Source organism: Salarias fasciatus, chromosome 7 (assembly GCF_902148845.1).
Source record: "Salarias fasciatus chromosome 7, fSalaFa1.1, whole genome shotgun sequence".
NCBI lineage: Eukaryota > Metazoa > Chordata > Actinopteri > Blenniiformes > Blenniidae > Salarias > Salarias fasciatus.
This window is the reverse complement of record NC_043751.1, coordinates 1,785,697-1,806,732: the sequence shown is the minus strand read 5'-3', so window position 1 is coordinate 1,806,732 and position 21,036 is coordinate 1,785,697. Positions and strand designations below refer to the sequence as shown.

The 21,036-nt window shown below is 44.7% G+C and overlaps 1 protein-coding gene across 2 annotated transcripts; it reads right to left on the bottom strand.

Moving 5' to 3' along the window:
* Nucleotides 1-1,126: 1,126 nt before the first annotated feature.
* Nucleotides 1,127-17,800, bottom strand: LOC115392498 (mixed lineage kinase domain-like protein). Of its 2 annotated transcripts, XM_030097143.1 has the most exons (12): nt 17,684-17,800; nt 12,426-12,891; nt 11,580-11,678; nt 10,677-10,694; nt 5,374-5,545; nt 5,041-5,141; nt 4,818-4,953; nt 4,494-4,578; nt 4,228-4,367; nt 2,564-2,613; nt 2,085-2,225; nt 1,127-1,774 (listed from the first exon to the last, which is right to left on the bottom strand). In XM_030097143.1, the coding sequence occupies exons 2-12, from the start codon at nt 12,883-12,885 to the stop codon at nt 1,701-1,703; spliced, it is 1,476 nt and encodes a 491-aa protein (XP_029953003.1). In that variant the 5' UTR covers nt 12,886-12,891; nt 17,684-17,800; the 3' UTR covers nt 1,127-1,700. The 2 variants fall into 2 exon arrangements, with proteins under 2 accessions (XP_029953003.1, XP_029953004.1); XM_030097144.1 differs by lacking the exon at nt 10,677-10,694.
* Between the last annotated feature and the right edge of the window lie 3,236 nt (nt 17,801-21,036).

The following is a 21,036-nucleotide window of genomic DNA, read 5'->3' as shown; positions in this document are numbered from 1 at the left end:
TTCTATGTTGAACAGTGTTACTGTTAAACTCCATACAGTGAATGGACATACATGTATTTTTAGCACTTAAAGGTGCCTTAAGGAGTTTGCACGGTTTATGCGAAACAGCGCCCCCTGCAGGCCTTGGGCGTAATGCAGCTTAGTGAAAAACTCGTCCCTGTGGCTCGCGTGCACGGAAGAGGGGGACTCCTTCCTCGCTCGTTTAGAAGCGCTCGAGTAAGATTTCAGTGTCTTTTCCCTGGTGGAGTCTGTGTGGAGCTGTGGCAGTGCTAGAAGCCAGTCTGTTCTTACTTTCTGGAAGATCCTGCTCAGTTGTTGCTCACTAAGCATCTGGCGGAGTAATGGCGGACAAAATGAAACCTAACCAGCCGGAGCGTGCATTACGTCATTCCTTTCAAATTCTCCCCAAAAAAACTCTGGAGCCGGACCGGCACTGCAACTTTCAAGTGACAATTTAGCGCTGTTAGAGGTACTGGTAATGAATATGTCAGGGCACATTGTGCACATAATTAAAAATGTGTAACATATTTATGGTGGAAAATAAGTATTTTTAAGGTTGTAAAACTCCTTAATGCACCTTTAAATTTAACACTACAAAAGTGTTTCTTTGAGTCCACCTTTGAACCCTCTGAGTTAGTGTAACACTGGCCAATTCCACATGTCAGCTCTGATTTTCACTTCAAAGCAACTCATCCAAAATGTTTCCACACTTTGATTTTAAAGGGGCACAGCGCAGTTTTAAATATTAAATTTTCAATTATTCACACCCACACACGTTTTCACCTTTGCCTGATGGGCAGCAAGAGCTATTACCGCAAGATCGCAGTCGCTCCTATTTTCCTGTGCAGGGCACTGAAGGCACAGCAGTATGAGTGATTCGGGTACGAATCGCTCTGAGCCTGACGTAATGCGCCTCCCGCTGGCCTGGTAATACTTAGTTTCGATTTGTCCGCCATTACTCCGCCAGATGCTTAGCAGCAACAACTGAGCAGTACTGAGGATGGAGCTTCCAGACAGTAAGAACAGACCGGCTTCTAGCACTGCCTCAGCTCCAGCACAGACCCACCAGGCAGAAGAAACTTAAATTTTACTCGAGCGCTGCTAAAAGAGCGAGGAAGGAGTTCCCCTCTTCTGTGCACGTACATGGGCACAAGCCACAGACACGAGCTTTTCTAAGCTACAGTTACACCTAAGGCCTGCAGGGGTCGGTGTTTCGCATAAAACGAGCAAACTGCGCTGTGCTCCTTTAAGAAGTGATGCTGGGGGTTTCATCTCCGCACATTTCTTCGCGTTGTCCTCCGTCCTCCTCTTTCTCCAAACTGGATGGTGATGGGAAAACATTTCACTGTCTGCTCGACAAACGTGGAAACCATTTTTCAACCTGGATTCTCAACGTAACACTGAACTGACATATTTGAAGGTTTTGGGGTGAAAAAAAACCTATATTTTTTTATGCTGGTTTACGTTATCAATACTTCATGTTTTTTTATATCTAAAACGTGCTATACAAATATAGACTGATTGATTGATTGATTGATTGATTGATTGATTGATTGATTGATTGATTGATTGATTTAAAAATCAATAAAGAAAAAAATCCCGACGCTCATGTGACTCAGTTTTTTCCCCACTCCTGAGGACTTCCATGTTAGAGGCCCGTTTGTTCCTCAGTCGAGTGTCTTCTGTTGCAGCTGGTCACATCAGGCCGAGGCTGAGGAAGAGCTTGATGCCTTCGCCAGACATTCCACTATACTGAGGAGTTTATTCACCAGCCCTGGAGGAAATAAACCAGATATCACACACTTGAACAGGAGAGATTTCTCTCTTCATGAATGTTAGATTATCAACTGAAAGCTTTCAGAATGGAGGAACAGAGCCTCCCTCTTCTTCATTGATTGTGACTCATTCAGGCTTTGACAACATCATGGAGGCAGAACACTTTGTTTTAATACATTTTTCTCTAAAAACACACAATTAGTAAGTAATGTGTCGTGCTGAAAGGGTTCAAAGCTGCGTGTGACCATATTTCAGAAGGTGAATCGGCCTGTGAGTACAGGGACGATGTTGGGTTTGCTGGTCTTTACCGAGAGCCGATGGTCTCTTGAAGCTGTCGTGGGCCCGGCAGGCGTTGATCAGCTCTCCCAGGGCTTTGGGACAGTCGTCCGGAAGAGGCTCCTGATACTTCTCTTCACACACTTTCTGATAGATGTCATCATGTGACATTCCTGGAAGATATGTGAGAACACTTCATGCCGGGAAACTGAAAGTAGGGATACAGTCAGCTATTTCACAACAGGCTTAGTCGTAGCGTGACTCGCCATCTCTACGAACGGTTGCATTCAGAGAAGTCGAACGGACATGAGCTCATAAGACAATATCTTTGTTGAATGTGAAGACAATCTTTCCAAGATTTTTACATGAACTGCTGTTATTTCAAGGGAAATCAATTCCGAAAACCAACAAAATGTGCGCTGGTCTGCTGGTAAACTGGTGCTTTCTGACTAACGGTGGGATTTCCTCCCAAGACTTGATGTTGATGAAGTGATGACGTACAAATACACACCTTCAAATGGTTTTTTACCAGTTGCAACTTCCCACAGAACAATGCCAAAGCTGAAAAACAACAAAAGAACATTTGAACTCGTTAGAATCACAACAGCCTTGTAAGTGACCTGGAGTTTTCAATTGAATTCAGCTTTATTTACAAAGCGCCAAATACAACAGAGATAGCTCTCGACACTTTCACAGGAAACCCAACAATTCCACATGAGCAAGCATAAGAGACTGTGGAGAGGAACAAGGATGAAACCAGGGTCAGAGGACTGAACTTTCTGCTATTCTGACTGGAGTGAGGAGATAGAAGGAGACAAAAGGAGAGACAGACAGACAAACTCCAACAGCAGTTGTCAGAAAACAACACTGCCTCCGTGGAAAGAGCCGTGTGGAAGGGGCTGAGGCAGATCACCAACTACAACCCGAGAGCAACCAAAGCTGCCAGTGGCCCAGTTTACATGGATGTTTTTTCAATCCGATTGAATACAATCATGCTAAATGAATATGTATACATGGACGGCGTACAAAACGATCCACGATGAGTCCTCGTTTACCAGGGCCCAGGATGAAGTGGATTATGCAGCGTTCTGTGACGTGAGCACAGAGTCTCTCACGGAACTTCCAGGTCTTCTCTCTGCAGCAGCAGTCCTCAGCGCCGAGCAGAGAGTTTCTATCTGCTGATATCTGCTCAAATAATGTCCCAACATCTCCATGATACGCTGCTCAAGGAGCGGATGCTGCTGCCCTGGCCGGAGCACCGCCCCGCCCGGCGCCTCGTCCCGGTGTAAAGCCTGCCAATGTTTCCAATTAACTGGTGTCCGCGTTAACTCGTGACCAACAGACGTTGAAAAAAGACTGAAACTTGTAGTCGTTCTAGTGAACGTCGGTTTTCTACAGTTACAGTAAATTTATAAGTTTAGAGTCTTTTGTGAGTCTTATTTTAACATCTGCGGTTTCCAGCATGTGTTTGCACAGAAAACCGCCGTCACTCGTTAACATGGGAACCAGTTAATCCATAACACCGGCTGGGCAGTCGCTAGTAGCCTGCCTTGGAGTCCTTTCAACAACTCGCTGTTTCACGATTTGCGGCCATCTCTCCTCTCCAGTGTTTGTTCTCTCGAGGCTTTTATTAAAAAGTGTTTCCCAGCCACCGTCGTGTTCTTCTGCTTGTTTTTGACTGTCCTGCTTCCCGTTTACTGCGCACGTCACACGTCACTACGTACAAGAGGACGCATGCGCGGAACAAATAATCCCCCATTTAATCCGCTGCGCTGTCAGGCGACATTTATATGAGACTCGGAGCGGATTATGGATCGGTGTAGACCACCTCGTACAATCGGATCCAAAATACAATCCGCTCCGAGTGAAGCGGATCCGCTCGGTGTTTATATGACACATTTACAATCCGCTCCGCCATACAGTCTGATTATATGGGGCCCACGTAAACGTGGCCGATGACTGCGTCTGGCTAACAGCCTGAATGTCTTCTTCTGGAGATTTGAAAGACAATGGGACAGTCCTGAGTCCATCCCCCACCATTCCTCTGTCCTCTGACCAGCCACAACCCTCTGCCTGCCTCTCCCCCATCACAGATTAGAATAGCCATTATTTATCAAATTTAAATTAGTTGCATGCTTGTCTTGCAGGGTATCAAATGGCTTTGAGATTGCTGACCTGTATATCTCGCACTCTTTAGTGTAGTGGTTGATGCTGCTGAGCATCTGGGGAGAGCAGTAGCACAGCGATCTGATCTCTGCGTCCTTCGATGTTCTTCTCAGCGAAGTCTCAGTTTTTGCCAGTTCAAAGCCTCCCAGCTGAACACAACATCGACAACATCATCGTCTTCATCAACAACAACATCATCATCATTAAAATCAACAACGTCATTGCTGTTGGTGGAGGAGTTGGGGGTGATCTCAACTCTGCTCTGGATCCAGTACCTTCACTCTGTAGCCATCATCCACCAGGAACTTTGAGCTGTTGAGGCACCCATGGACTTTACTCTTCTTTTCGGTGTGGTGCAGTCTGAAAGACAGCATACATGAGCATCACTTTGTGTTTTAATGATTGAAATATTCTGAACATAAAGTTTTAGTACCATACCAAATAAAAGTTAGGTAAGGCTTAGAATAAATTAGAAAAATACATTTCCTTGAAACCTGTTACAAACGTGGCTGTGGTAGTCTATGCCGGTCTATGCTGGATTTTGTATCAAATCATTAATCACGTTCCTAATGAAGTCTGACCCGTGTGCCGGTACTGACCGATAGAGACCTCGAGCTGCGTCCAGACACATCTGGGCTTTCCTGGTCCACGGGAGGTCGCGGTCGGTGTCCAGGACCTGTCGAAGGCTTCCTTTGTCACAGTACTCCATGATGAGGAGGAATTCAGGGCTTGGGGCTTTGGATGATTGAAAGGACAGAACAGGTGACTTGGAGTGTGAGGACGTGAGGCTGGGAGCTGAGGGTCACACTGCGGTCCACTCACACTGCTCGTTCTGAATGCAGATGCCGTACATTCGCAGGATGTTGGGAGACTCGAAGCGTTTCATGGTATCCACTTCCTTGCTGAAAATACGCTTCAACTCCCTAGATATTGGGAAAATGTTGATAGAGACAATGAATTTCAGGGGGGCGGGGGAAGCTGTTGTTTATCATTTATGACCTTCTGAGAGAATTTAAAGACTGGTTTTGTATCAGGGTGAGACATGTTGAGACCGTGTCACAGAATCTGACAGCGAAAAGTCTTTCAGCCTTGCTTGTACTGTCCAGATGTAAAAGGACTTGTTAAGTCACTGTTATACAGGTTTGTGGTACTAACTCTGGGCTGATGCTCTGGGGGTTGAGGTATCTCTTTATGGCTACTGGGAATCCATTAAATTCTCCTTTGTAGACCTCTGAAGTTGGTGTTTTCATAAAAGGTTCCGGTTCATACTGCAGCTCTTTTGGCTCTATGATCCGGGTGTTCTCATTGGCCACATCAGATTTATCCACTGAAAAAAAAACAACAAGAAAACATTGCAATTATTTTTCTGCTAGAAAAACCTTGACACGTTTTGCCCATCACATGCAACACTGACTTGTTTTTCTAACCCAACAGTATTTTTCCAAAAGACACAAAAAAACAGAGGCCTCTGGGCGAGCCTTCTTGACCAAAACAGAGAAGATGTTGGTCAGAGAAAGCTGCACTAATATGTGGATCAACAGATGTGTTCCACAGCCATCCCATTGATGTGGGCTGGACTGGGAAGTTCCCCCACCCCCTCCCTCCTGAAGATCACCATGAGCCAGATGCTGTGCCTCCTCCCTGTAGTCTCCTCATTCTGAGGCCAATCACCGCTGTATCATCTGCAAACCTTCTGATGGAGCTGGATCCTGCACAGGCCGGGGGTCTATTTCACCAAGCAGGTTTTAAGAAAACTCTGTGTTAAATAACCTGGAAATGAGGGAAACTCTGAGATTTCCATTACGCAAAGGGAGAGAACTCAAACCAGAGACAGAGGAGTAGCTCCAGCCTGTTCCACCAGGAGAGGGAACTTAAACTGTCGGTCAGTTACCGCAGTAACACACTCCGTGACTCTAACCTGGTCGCAAGCAGGTTTTTCTCAGTCAACCCTGAAGTTTCTCTCTGGCTCCGCCCCCTTTCAGCCTCACGCTGTTCCATTTCCTCATTCATTCAGTCAGCTGGTGAGTTTTTGTGTAGCTGTCAAAATTTCATGTCCTTTTATCAGCGATCCTGCCGATGAAGCAGCGGCATCACTGCAGCGTGAACTGAATATTCGTCAGGAGATTATTTACAGACCGCGCATAGATGTTTTGGCGTTTTCGGGCGGTTATCTTTTTGAGCGGTACCACTTCACGTCTCAGTCCATACGCTGCATTTCACAATCTTATCCGTCTATACATTTGCAGCATAACCAAACGTAGTCGCCACTCACATCGCAGCAGATATTGTGTGTTGCGCTGCGGTTCTTCGCAAATGGGAATTTTTTTATATAACACTGGAGATGCAGAGCACTGAGGAGTTTAAATCACCACCATCATTACACCACAGCAAATAAAAGACATGACACACATTTCATTTTGTCTTCTTTATTTCCTACAAAAAAAATGACGGGTTCATGTTCCAATAGTGAACATAATTCACCTGTGACCATGAACCCACCTGCAACTTGTGCTTCAGTATTTCAATTTCCAATTTCGTCTTCTTCATCTGGAGGTCCAGATACTGCTGTTCTTTAAGGGATTTCTCTATCTTGTTAAGTAAGTGGATTTTGTAAATTTCTTTGACTGGTAACTGGGAATACATAGAGGACATTAAATTATCCAGCTGCACATAAACTGAATGAAATGAACCTCTGGTGTTTACTGAACATCGTCTCACAGTGTTGATCTGTGATGTGGAAGTTGAGGGACCATCCTGCTGCTGAGCAGCCATGATCTGTTAAAAAGGATGACAATGTTGAATATTTCAGTGTCGGCTAAATGTGAAGCTCTATGTTCCACAGGAGTATTCAGAATTTGAATGGGAAGAGAACAATCAGTAGCGTACCTCCATATGACTTTCTGTATCCTCTGTGAAGGCAGCAGGCACGGTTTCATCCTCCTCATCCTGGATAAATGACATCTTTCAGTATATTTGCGTATATTTTTCCAAACTAACATTTGGCAAAAATATTGTGAATATTTCCTGCTGACAGTCTCAGGTTGGTTGTAGCATGAAGGGGCTCCAGCAGGCAGATAGAACCTTCACAATCTGGGCCAAAAGAAGAAAAGGACATGAAAGACAAAATAAATATTTGTATCAATAACATTTTTAAAATATTATACTCAAATAATAAATAATATGAGATTAAATAGGATTAATTATTTAACATAACATGATATAGATGTGTGACATAAAACAACTGCACAGTCCAACAGCCACTTAGTATTTATGCTACTTTACAATGTAAAACATGCTTAAAAAGATGTACCTCAATGAGATTATGTCGAGGTCTTACCTGTTTGAACAATGTTTTTATATTTCCTCTTTAGCTGCTGCCATGTGCGCTTCTTCCCCGCAGGATTACAACTAAATGAAATACCTTAATTGAACCTCATCCATCCATGTATGTTGGAGATCCTGTGGACATTCAGAGGCAGATCACGATCACATTTTTTCAAACTGTTCTAAAATTAAAACATATTGGGAAAATATTTGGAAAATTATTGAAGAAATTCTTAGGCTGCAAATCCCATTCACCTGTATGACTCTCTATTTGGGTGACATACCAGAAACAATTATGGGAAATGATAGGTATCTATTTAAAGTTTTTACTGCAGCAGCGAAAAAAGCTATTACTAGCAAATGGTTACAAACTGACCCTCCCACAGTGGATAATTGGCTTGCCATCATTAAGGACATGCATGAGATGGAAAGGTTAACTTTTGTTTTAAGATTGCAAACTGATGTGTACAGCTCAAAATGGACAAAATGGACAGTATATTTAAATAACTGCAATCATTTGTAGTGAAGTGGTTGTCAATGTATGTGGTGGCCTCATTACCCATTTGCTTTCCATGTTTGATTTTTTTTTCTTTTCTTATTTTTTTCTAAATACCAAGTTATTACTACATGAATGCTGCTTAATGTTGATCTGGATAACATGCTGACAACACTGTTGTAACTGTTGTATAGAAATCTGTTCAATAAAAAATATTGAGTAATAGAAAAAGAAATACCTTAATTGGTGACCATTCAAACAGTTTCCCTGTAATAATATTTAATATTTAATAATATTCTGATATAAAGGAAAACATTTAAACTTACGCATTGACACGGGCAGCAACTTTCTGCCACGGCATCTCCCTCTCCTTCGCTGCTGCAGCGGTGTTGCATTTTTTTTCTAAAAATGTGTTCCAGCTCTCCATATGTCGCTCTCAGCTTCTCTGTTGCCATGGTGACTCGTCAGATCGGCGCTCCATTGATGCTGGCTTTTTATAGTTGTCGTGCTAAACTCCAGGTGAAACTACTTGAAGTTGAGTAATCCAGCTCAAATCAGCTGTTGTGGAACCGAAAACCCAGCGTTTTCCCTTTCAGAGTAGATCAACACAGAGTTCAGGATTTCACTCAGAGTTTTTTCAACCTGCTTGGTGAAATAGACCCCAGAAGTCCATTGTGACGACGGCGTAAAGGACGGAGCCCAGCACACAGCCCTGTGGTGCGCCTGTGCTGAGTGTGATGTGTCCTGACCTATTCCATCCATTGTTCAGTGACAGGGTGATGGGTGCTCCTGTTGCTGCAGTAGGCCAACCGGAACGGGCCAGCGTGGGTGCCGGACAGTCCTTTGGGTGTGTGAGGACCAGTCCCTTGGTTTTAGGGGGTGTGAGGCTACAAGGCGGGAGTTGTTTCAGGCATGTCGGGCTGGACTGCTTCAGCACAGGAACAGAGGAGGTGGATTTGAAGCAAGTTGATACAACTGCTTGATCAAGGGGCGGGGGGGTGAAGTTGCTTTCAAAGACCCAATGGAACCCATTCCAAAATGCTGAATTTCAGAGGACCAATCACATTTACATCTGGTTTACAGTGTTCAGTATGGAAAGGACCTGCTGGAAGCTTCAGAACGCTGTGGGGGACGCCACATTAGCTCTGCCCACCTTTATATACTATCAGTGGGTCTCACCAGTTCCGGCGGCCTGGAGTTTGTGGCGGCAGGTCAGCACCATAGCATTTTCCTTTGTTGGAAACATTTTGTTTGATTGTCATTGCTAAATACTAAATGTATTGAACACACACAGTAGACTGAAGCTGACTCAGCAGGATGGGTGATCTGCCTGCATTCTGCAAAATGCTGACTGGGTGTAGCTTAGCTATGCTGACTGAGTGTAGTTTATCCTTTTCCTGTTGCAACTGGTGCATCTGTTGCATTGTTTCCATCCAAACTGGATGTTGAAACCAATCTTTATCCAGGAAACATATGTAAGTCCCACCCTGAGTTTGTGAATAAAAGCTGAGAGAAAACTTTGCTCAGACAAAGGTAAAAGAAGTCAGCTCTTGAGCGAGTGGGTTTGCAAGTAATTTTGACTCTGCCTGATTCATTCTGTGTTGGTGTCCTAATTTTCTTTAACTTTTTAAGGGAAAGAACCTGACATCCCTGAGTAATGTGGAGTTGTGTCTCATACATTTTATCCACCAAAGACCGCACATTAGAGAACAAGAAAACTGAAATGGGAGCATAGAAAAACTAACCCAGTCATGTACAGAATGAAAAAAAATCCCTCATGCTGTGTCCCACCATGCAGAGTATTGAAAAGGTTTTCATTTTCTAGTCTGAGGTTAATTGTACTGAAAAAACCAGTGACAGACTGAAGTGCCCATGCTACCAACCCAAACAGGGAGTGTGTCTGAACCCATGAACACCAGGAGAAGCTACTGCTTCATGAAAACAATGTGACAAAAGAAAAATCCTTCCTGTCTTAAAGGTGCAATGAGCAATGTTTTTGGCAACCTTGAGAACTCACATATGATTGGCTCTGGAATCAGGAAGTGTGGCATCTAGCCCCGCCCACCAGAGTTATTTTGGACCTGAACAACTCATTTTGAAAGAAAAAAACTTGAGCAAGACATTTAGTGATGCAGATGACAGATTGTTGAAAGGGAATGTTTGTTCGATCACAGCTGAAACACGGGAATGAGTTGAATTGGTTTTTACGGTACATTTCTTACTTATTGCACCTTTAAAGTTCAGGCCATCGTGTCAGGTGTGTGTTCATCGTGAGAGAAGCTACACTAATCTGCATGTGCTGCTGGGTGTCATGCTGAACTACACTAATGACTAATCCACATCAAATGTGCTTGATTCAATAATACTGCACAGTATTCTACTACGAAGACTAAAATGAAGTAAGAGGTACGTCCAGCACTGGATGGTCAATAAGCTGTAATATTTGGGTTTTCGTTGTCACACAGTTATCAGGACACAATCACCTGGATTAACAGTTCTCTATGACACTAAAATTTCTCATATAATGTGGAAGATAATGTGACTTCAGACAGTGGTTCAGCGGCTGAGGTATTGTCAAGAAGCTGTAGGAAACATGAGCACAGCAAGCACCAAGTCAGGGTAAAGAGAACAAACTCACTGCGTCTGCCTTCAGTGCCTGGGCAACGTTGGGAAAGAAAGCAAAGTCAGGTGGCACGAAATGTTTCAGCGACTTCATTAAGAAAAAGAAATCGTTAAAGTGCTCATCAGAGTCATTTCCATAGCAGTATCTGACAGCTTGAGCCAGACGTCTGTGCATCCACATGCGGCTGTGGCGGATTGTGTTTGCATTCCACATCGATTTTCAAAACTGGCCTCATCTCCAGGCTAAAAGTAGCGAAAGAAGGTAAAACAGCTAAAACAGGCAGGATGAATGGAAGTGGTACCTCTGTCTAGATACATCTAAACTGGACACTTCATCCTCAGTTTTTTTAAGATGTTTTTCCCCTTGAATATCAGATAATCAGCATGCGCTGCGAGTCCACAAACTTTAACTGGACAGATCATAACATGGTAGACCTGCTAAAGCTCAATGAGTTGGTTCCATCTGGTGACAGATTAGATCCCATTTTCTGACCAGCACAGGTAGAAAACTAGAAAAGAGGACTCACATCATGCCTTCTAACACACAGCCAAGCAGCATGCATCAACTGCAATATCTGATCACTGCAAACGCTAAAACCAGGGCCGGCGCGGGCTTCTCCGGCGCCCTGGGCAGGCCCGACACGAGCGCCCCGTGGTAGTGTCGCAGAGAGTTGCGCAGAGTGTTGAGCGGGGGGGGGGGCCGTCACAGCGGCGCACCGTGGGCGGCGCGCCTCAGGCGTCCCCTGTGGCTCGGCGCCCTGGGCAAGTGCCCCGGATGCCCAGCCTAATCGCCGGCCCTGGCTAAAACGCCATGTAAACTAGTAAACCATGGATTAAAAAAGACTGCTCTGACTCTGGACAAGGTGGAGTTATTCCAGGCATCATTTGTCCTCATTGTGTTTAAAGTTTGTATACTCACACACGTCCACAATCTTTCCCACGTTGACTTTGAGATAGTCAAAGTCTTTCAGCATGGTCTCCATTTTCTGCTGCTGGACTTGCATATGCTCCAGTAGCACTGTGGAACAAACACACACATCCACACACATCAAACTAAATATCAATCCCACTATTATCTTTTTTTTTTTTTTTTTTTTTTTTTTTTTTTTAGAACTTAATGAAAAAAAATAGAAACTATCAACAATGAAGTAGACAAAATACATAAATAAGTTCAAAAAGGAGTAGAAGAGCATGAGCTGATTAAATCCCGCCCCCTCTTCATTATTAGCATATTTACATCATCACAATTTACAGCAAAGCAGAAAAAGCCCACACACACACACACACACACACACACACGCTCACACTCACACACAGTTACGTGTGTGAGTGTGTGTGTGTGTGTGTGTGTGTGTGTGTGTGTGTGTGTGTGTGTGTGTGTGTGCACGCTACACTTACATAACTAATGTATGTTTTGGTCTGACAGTAACCAGCACCTAATGGCACCACACAGCGACATGGACACCCCACCCCTCACAGTGCTTCACTGTCAGAGACGCCATTCGTCGTCCGGACTGCTGCTCATCCCCTACAGAGCTATAGAGTTAGTTTTGTAGCGATACCTTCCATTCCTCCTGCATCAGGTCTGGGAGTTTCAGTAGGTCAGGTGTAATAAATAAAGCATTGGTGTGGTCACGACAAACACTCCAGATGGGAAGGAATGATGTTTCATCACTCAGCCCTCCTGCAGCGACGGCCTTCAGCTCATCTACAAAGGATGTGGTTTCTACTCAACAACACTGGAGCCAAAATCAGTTTGCCTCACATGCTTTCAGCTCCAGCTCGTCCTCCATCCCGTCCTCCTTGTCCTCTTTGTCCCTGGTGGTCTGCTCGAACACCTTGTAGAGCAGGTTTCCCTGCTCCACCTGCTGAGCTCCAAACAGGATGTGGAAGGCGTCGCTGAGATGATCGTTCACAGAGTTGAACTCGTCTCCGTGGCTGCCGCTCTTCAGGATGCGGTCCACCCAGTTGGCCGAGGTGTATTTTTCAATCAGCGTCTTTGCCGTCTGCAGGGTGTCGCTGAGGTCCTGGAGGGCTTTCTCTACCTTTTCACCCCCCTCATCCTTGAGCTGGGCCGCCCCCCGCTGCTGGACGGCCTTCACCAGGCCCTCCAGGTCTTTGACTCGCTTTGAAACACGGCGGCAGCGCTTCTTGTTGGCCTTCACATTTTCCACCAGGGTGTAAATCTCAGAGGCGACGGACAAGATGGGATCTATGAAGTCCATGATGAGCTGCAAAAACAGAAAGAATCATTTGTATCTGAGGAAAACATTCTGGAATGTCTAATACATCCCATCATAGTCCATGTGAACGGGGTTTTCCAGGAGCTGGCGCTGTGTGAGGATGCCTGTAGCGTCAGTTCACCCAGGGTGGTGACACACACATGCAGGAAAGAGCCCCGTGCTCGCCTCGGTTCTGTTTTGAATCAAGACGTTTCTCAGATGTTGCATTTAAAAATAGAAATAAATTAAAAAGAAGCACCATAGTAACTCTGGTTAATTCCGTTAATTTTGATGCTGGCGGGCTTCCAGCTAGAGCCAGATGTGCATATCACCAACTGCACAAACTACAGTGCAAAGCATTATGGGATTGGTCCACTGACATGAATCAGGTCACATCTTGGTGCATATTAACTGGTACATCTTTGTTGCATAAGTTCTGCTGACAGGAATCCATCCGTGCGTTGATACTGTGTGTTTCGTTGCTTCGTATTCGTGTCATGCGTTGGATGCTCTGCTGCAGCCTTCTGCACCATGTTGACCTGAGCTGACAGCTGATGCTTTACTGCTGTATATGCAGAGGAAATTTCCCGTGGGAGTGTGTGTTCAGGACCGAGGAGGCAGTATGTCACTAATTCATGCCGATGGAGTCGTGTGTCAACAAGTCACAGCCCATCAGGAAGAACCTGCCGCCTGGCTCCTCTCACCCTCCTCTAGCGTCCTCCGTGAGCTCAATCTGACACCGTTCCCATGAGGCACATTTTGTTGTTTCTGAATGCAATACGGATTCGGCAGCTTCAGGCTCAGGATATTTACCACAGAGAATTACTAAGTAACTTCTGGTGTGCTCTTTCATCTTGGATTCTTTTAGAGACTCTTCTGCCGAGTCTCAGCCTACAGCAGGATGACTACCACGCTTCAGCACCAGAAACACACATTATAAAGCAATAGTTCAGACGTTAAGGTTGGGAAAACCCTTCCAGGAGCCCAGGCTGCTGTCTGGTGGTCAGAATGAGGAATGGAAATGGCCACTTGTTTCTGCTTTCATTTTGAAGGACCTGGTGTTTGATAAGTTTCTCTGGTATTTGGTATATTTGGCATGAGGAAGTCAGAGATGAGAAGGTGAGTTCTACTCAGGAAGTCTGTGTTGACTCCAGGGAACAGGACAGGAAACAACTGCCTCAAAGTGATAAAGACTTAAAGCTAGGGTTGGCGATCTTGGAAAACTAGCATGTAGCACGAATGTAGCATCTCCCCAAGGCTCCGCCCAGCTCCCACCCCATTGGAGGAGCTCCGTTGGGAGCGGAGACGCGGAGACGTTCCGCGCGCGCCACCCAGATGCACGCAGTGCGCGCGGCGCTTCCGCATCCAGTGCGTTCCTGGCGTAACCTGTCCTCAGCGCTTCGTTTCTTCGTTTTTCTTTATTTGCACTATGCCAAGTATGGCGCACTCACCGGTAAGTAAAGCCCCAAACATTCTTCTCCGCCATTCTGCAACGACGCTCTGTCCTTCTACGCGCGCACTGAACCAGGGCAGTGCACGCCATTGACATGTACGCGCAGGGGGCAGGTCGAACGGCGAAGGGATTTGATTGGTTTAAAAAAAGGTGTCCCGGCAGGACTATTGGTTGCTGTTTTTCCCGTTTTACTCCTGCTGTAGATAGCGGATATTTTCCAAACTACTTTAAGAACACGCCATGAATTGCTTCCCATCGAGTCATAAAGATCATTTTAACCAGTATTTAAAAAAATGTATCTCATTCAAATCGCCAACCCTAGCTTTAAAAATGCTTCGCATTAAATGTAACTGTTCTTAAAATCCTACGCAGGCGTTAGCCTAAAAGATCTGAGGAAAACACAGCAGTGATCCTCCCTTTCACTTGTTCTTTTTACAAAGCTTCAGGCTGAAAGAGAAGGAAGGACATGGTACTCACATTCACCCAATTCAACCCTTAATGCTGCAATCTCATCTGCAAAAGTCCGATTTAACATAAAGAATTTCTATTAATCAACCCTTTGATTACTTAAAGTGTGATTTTTCTCTTCCTCTTTCAGTGAAAACAAGAGCAAAACTGATCCAGAACGCGACTGAATGTGTTCACTTGCTGCCCTCTTCACTGTTAGCTTTTAAATCAAAACACTCGGTAACACTTTACTTGAAGCCCCCCGTATAACACATTATAAGTACATTCATAAAGCATTATAATGCCATTATAACACGTGTAGCTATAGTTGTAAACACTCATAAATAATCACAATGCCAGGACCGAACCCTAACCCTAACCCTAACCCAATGCTGTATAGTGGGTTAAAAAGCACTGTGATCATTTATGAGTGTTTATAACTACTTATAATGTGTTATACTGGGTGCTTCAAGTAAAGTGTTACCAAACACTCAGTGAGAAACTGACACTACCGAATCTTTACAAACCCATAGTTTGGACATTTTTGGGGTTTAGTGGACAGGGTTTCCCCCAGAAAGCTTGCTAAGCCTGGAAGCCCACCGTGTTTATGTAAAAAAAAAAAAAGAAAAAAGTTAAAAGTTGACAGAAATTTTGAAATTGTGACTATTTTGTGTTATTGTAAGCATTTGTAGCGGAGTCTTACAAAAAGGCACAATCTTAAAATGAAGTTTTAACAAACACAAAAAATACAATTAAAATAAATAATATCAAATGTTTTCATCCATGCTAACTCGCTGGCTCTGCCTCATGGCGCCGCGGCTCGGTCGGCTCACCGTGGCGCCCCCCCCTGGCCTGGGGGAGAACGAGCGGCCTCATCGTCTCCTCCTGTGCTTCTCTGACTTCGGAAAAAGAAAGTGTCCAACGTTTTTTGACCCTTTCTCCGTGACATGTCGCGTAAAAGTTGTTAGCGTGCAGACAGGTGAAGACAGGCAGTGGTTGTAGGGGTCAGGTGATGAAAATACACCTGACCTCTGACCTCTCTATGTGTTCACGTATCGACCATAAGATGTCGCCATCGCACTTTCAACGGTATCGCCAGATGTGATTAAAAGCTCTATAGACCGTCTTTGGTATCGCTGTTTTGGTGCATAAAAAAATATTCTCAATAAATAAACCAGCGACGCTTAGTCTGGCGGGGGGGGGGGGCAAGAAAAGCCTGGCGGCCCGCCAGGCCTATAAAGCACTGAGGGAAACCCTGGTGGACTTCCTGAGGAACTGCACCGCTGCTGGGACCTTTGAGCTGTGAACAGTTTTGAAGCAGCGTTTAAAGGAGTGTGTTGGAGATGTGGACAACCAAAGCAGGACTGTCCCTCCAGACTGGATTGCTTCTGCTGCTGCCCACCTGGCTGCTGTTCAACTGACCTGCAGCCGACGCAAACAAGATCACTGACACCATCGGCTAAATTTGTCAATACCTGATCAATCCCAATCTGATATCCACCAATCCAACTGGGACATTCCTCCATTATACCTCAGAATCCCACAAAAAAGACATTATTTCCCTCATTTAGCATAGTAACTCCAGTCAACACACAGAAACTCGTCTGAGACACTCGTGACCAGGGCCGGCTCTAGGCATAGGAGAACTCGGCAGCCGCCTAGGGGGTGGTGGGGGGTGGTGGGGGGTGGGGGTTGGGGTGGGAGGGGGCACCGTGGCCGTACAAGAGGCGCCCCGATGCTCGTGGCCGCTTTGACGGCCCATGAGAGCAGCGCACTGCTTGGCACCGTTCGGCATCGCTCACCCCCACCCCCCTCCCCCCCCCGCCCCCCACCCCCCTCCCCCCCCCGCCCCCACCGTGCCTGAGAAGACCGGACGGGCCTGCTCATGCCTGCTGGGAAATGCAAACTCAGGGTGTGCAGTTATGGGCCTCGCCCAGTGACTGTATAGAAAAGATGGGCGGAGCTAACATGGCGTCCCCCACAGCGTTCTGAAGCTTCCAGCAGGTCGGCTCCATGTCAAACTCTGTAAACCAGATGTAATGTGATTGGTCCAGCCTGTCACATGACTGCAACACATGGACAGAGGAGGGGCTGTGATTGGCTGGTTGATGCTAAACTTTACCTCCTAAAATCAAATGAACAGATGACTGATATGAAGACGGGAGCCTGGTGAAGACGACACGGCTGGTGAAACCAGTGATAGAGACCAGAACATGTTGTGAATCCAGGATTGAATATGTTCATTCACACTCTGAATCCACCATTTTGAATGGGTTCTAATGAGACCCGGGCCTTCCTGAAGCCAACATCACTCCCCACCCCTCCCAATGGAATTTCCAAGGAACTACAGCTTTTCTGCATTTCAGTTTTGGATTCATTTGTCAGCAGTGGAGACTGGCGCCTGGTCTGAGGCTGTCTGATGATTGCTGCCCTTCAGGAAAAAGCCAGACTGGAGTCCTGCTGGCCAGAGAACCCAGTCCATTGACCTGAGCGGAACGTCAGGTCAACTTTTACCTCCAGTGTTTGTTGTCTGGGTTGTCTACCAAAACACAGTTTTATTTTGTTGTGGCTGTGCCGTTTGCGGTTTGTCCTTTTCCACCGCCCTCAGTCTCTGTCCATACATTCACATCAGAGGATTTCTGCTCAAACCCAACACTTTTTCTCAGCCTCTCCTGAACAGTGACTCTCAGCTTGGCAGGTATGAACACGACAGGGGTAATTATCTCGCTCTCTTGCCCTGAAGTGGAAGAGCCAGTCTTCTTCTGGGTTCCTGTTTCATCAGTTCAGAGTGAAAGTGCACACCAACAACGCTGTAAAGTATCTGCTGAAGTCACACAAAACTCTAGGAAGTTAAATAGAAAACAAGCGAAGTCCTGCTTCAGAGGACGGAAAGTGTCTTACCGGAGAGAGGAAAACAGTGCCGACGGCGTCCTGGCTTCTGACTCGGGTCTGTTGAGTTAAAGGGAAAATGAAACACCGTTTGAGGCGCCAGGCTCCTCCTCCGCCTGCTCACTCCTTCCTCTTCCTCTCTTTAACTTGCTGCCCCCGTCCTGCTGGGTGTGATTCATGCTTCTCTGTTGACACGGCCCAGATGTGTTTATTCCACACTGGAAGCAGGAGAAGGATTCAGGTCAGGAGGCACAGAGCATAAATCTGTCAGGTTCCTGAAGACCTGATGACCTGCCTGCTGTTCTATGCTGAAGGCTCGCAGTAAGAGGCCCAGTGAAGCCGGCAGACGGTTCACCGCCATCACAGCCTTTCCTTATGTCTCTGAAGCAGCTGCAGGAACAGGCTGACCGGTGTCCGTCAGATCAGTGTGTGTGTGTGTGTGTGTGTGTGTGTGTGTGTGTGTGTGTTATGATACAGTGTATTTCAACAGCTCATGTAGTGTCTGTTGTATTGCTGTAAATCATTTATTGTGAACTGCTCAGTTGTTTTCATGAGTTTTTGATGATAATAATAATCTTCATATCATAAACTCTGTTTAAACTGACTCACTCTGTTTTTGATGGAAACAGTGATCCAGTAGTAACGTTTACAGGTGAGAGCAGGTGTCAAAGATCAGCGTGTGCACGAGCAGAGGCTAGGTTAGCTACCGTTACCAGACCATGCTGAACGCTGGCTAGCGTTAATGTGAGCTGCCAGAGTCAGTGGTTTGGGTTTGAACAGAAACGGACGAAATTGTGGTTTTTGTTTCTTTTAGTCACCTGGAATCATAAGCCAGTGGTTCCCAAACTTACTGTGCCCAAGGCGCGAAAGACAAGTAAAAAGCTCAAAGCCAAAAAGTCTTTATAGAATATTCTTATTTCACTCATATCAAAATATCTGTAAATGTTCATAATTATTTACTAATGCCAAAAACAATGTGACAAAGACAACTATTCTACTCATGAAATATTTATTCATGGAATAGGCCTACTTAAAACAATAATTTAAAACTTCATCAACTTCGGCTTCATCAAAGCAGCACCACTCATTTAAACCAGACAGGTCACAAAATTAAAAGTGACGCAAAGAAAACTCAGCAAAATTAAGCACAAAAGAGCTCAATGCAGGGATTCTGCACTGTCCATCGTCCTGAATTACAAATTATAAATGTAACATCAGCATTGAAACTTGTGAAACTACCGTAAAGACTTTGCTTACTCACAAACTATTGAGACACTAAGCTTACAGCTCAGCTAAGCTAACAGTCTGCTGCTTACCCAGAGTGCATCTGTAACGCAGCAGGGTGCTGCACAGCACAACAGGTTTACAGTCTGCTGCCTAATGCCAAGGCCAGCGTTTTTACAGTCATGCAACACTTTTCAACTCCTAATGACGGCTGACTTGTTTGTGTGAGAACTGTTAAAAGTGCTTTTGAGTATATTTCAGAGCCTGTACTTTTTACTATTGTTTGAGAAGGCATCGGGATCAATACTCTTTACTTTTTCTAAAGCCATTATTTTAATTCTACTCAAGTAATAAATCTGGTTGTTTTTGCAATCTCTGGTGTGAACTGCAGCAAAGCCACTAAGAAAAACTAATCTGGAGAGAACCTGGTGCAGAGGCAGCTCTGCAGGTTTTCTGCTCCTTTGCTGCCATCTGGTGGTCACTTTACAGAAAGTGATCAAAATTAAGGGAGCCATATTTGGGGTCTTTTTTTTTTTAAAACATAATTCAAATAATTCCTTGTAGCTGATGTGACAGTGGAACATTATGATCTTAAAACATTTAATAGAGAGGCTTTAAATAGATATTCAACGATGGAGAAAATTATCCGCCACATTTTCAGCTTGTATTAAAAAACAGTTTTTATTCTTAACTATTCATGAGAAATAAGGTTTAACCAAAGGAACTATCTAAGCTAATCATATTTTATACACATTATTATTATTATACACATTGATATGCATGGATACATACACACTCTTATACTGGTTCATGTGATTTTTCAGGACTTTTTCAGTAAACAGATTGAGCGAGGACACATGGACACACCAACACACTCCATCTGGAGAACCAAGTCTTTACACATTGAGATCACCTCATTCTTGTAGCACAGGGGAGATCCTGGGAGATTCGTCACAGGCCTGTTAATGGTTCATTGTTAAGTAAGAGTCAACAAAGCACATAAAGTGCAGTTTGGTGTTATAGCATGCTAACAACTTTTTATTTCTGACGCACTTTGCTGCAATGAATTTTTAGACCGAATTCAGAGCACTTTGACTCCATACTAAACCTCATCGTGAGTTCAGTATGAGGTTCTGCCCCAAGTGCAAACGAGCCAAACACACCTTTAAAGCTACGGTTGGTGATCTTGGAAAACTAGCATGTAGCACGAATGTAGCATCTCCCCAAGGCTCCGCCCAGCTCCGCCCAGCTCCCACCCCATTGGAGGAGCTCCCGTTGGGAGTGGAGACGTTCGCGACACGCGGCGCTTCTGCGTCCAGTGCGTTCCTGGCGTAACCTGTCCTCAGCGCTTCGTTTGTTCATTTTTCTTTATTTGCACTAAGCCAAGTTATGGCGCACTCACCGGTAAGTAAACCCCCAAACATTCTTCTCCGCCATTCTGCAACGACGCTCCGTCCTTCTACGTGCACTGAACCAGGGCGAACGGCGAAGGGATTTGATTGGTTTGAAAAAAGGTGTCCTGGCAAGACTATTGATTGCTGTTTTTCCCGTTTTCCTCCTGCTGTAGATAGCGGATATTTTCCAAACTACTTTAAAAACACGCGATGAATTGCTTCCCACCGGGTCATAAAGATCATTTTAACCAGCAGCTATTTAAAAAAAGCACAACATCCACGCAAAAACAAACACTAAATTAAATAGAATTAGCCTTTTAGATAAATAAAAATAATAATATAATAATAACCTAAAATATTACAATTAAGCGAAATAAAAGTCAGCATTAAAAATGAGAATTGAGTAACAGAACCGTCTTTTATTAGCCCAATTATCTGGCTACTGACCCGTTTAAGGTGGAAAGCCATGTTGTTGTGGAGTGATATGAAAGGACACAACTTGCATTTGACTTTTTTTGGATCATCTTTGACTTGGTCTGAAGTTCTGTTTTTTTTTTTTTTTCTGACATTGTGAACCTTTTAAAGTGAAGCCAAATCACCACTGAGACGCTGCTCTGTGATGGAGCTCGGACTGTGCCACTCACCATGGTGGTTCATTCACAAACACTAAATAGATAGAATATTGAATAAAACTACAAGTTAAGTAAATTTATCCACATTATATTTGATAGGCTAACATGTATATCA

Coding starts and splice junctions, on each gene's coding strand:
- LOC115392498 (XM_030097143.1), bottom strand. CDS start 12,885: ATGGACTTCATAGATCCCATCTTGTCCGTCGCCTCTGAGATTTACACC. Junction 4,954..5,040: donor CTGCATTCAGAACGAGCAGT/GTGAGTGGACCG, acceptor AATCATCCAAAG/CCCCAAGCCCTGAATTCCTC. Junction 2,614..4,227: donor AAAGAGTGCGAGATATACAG/GTCAGCAATCTC, acceptor GTTGTTTTTCAG/CTTTGGCATTGTTCTGTGGG.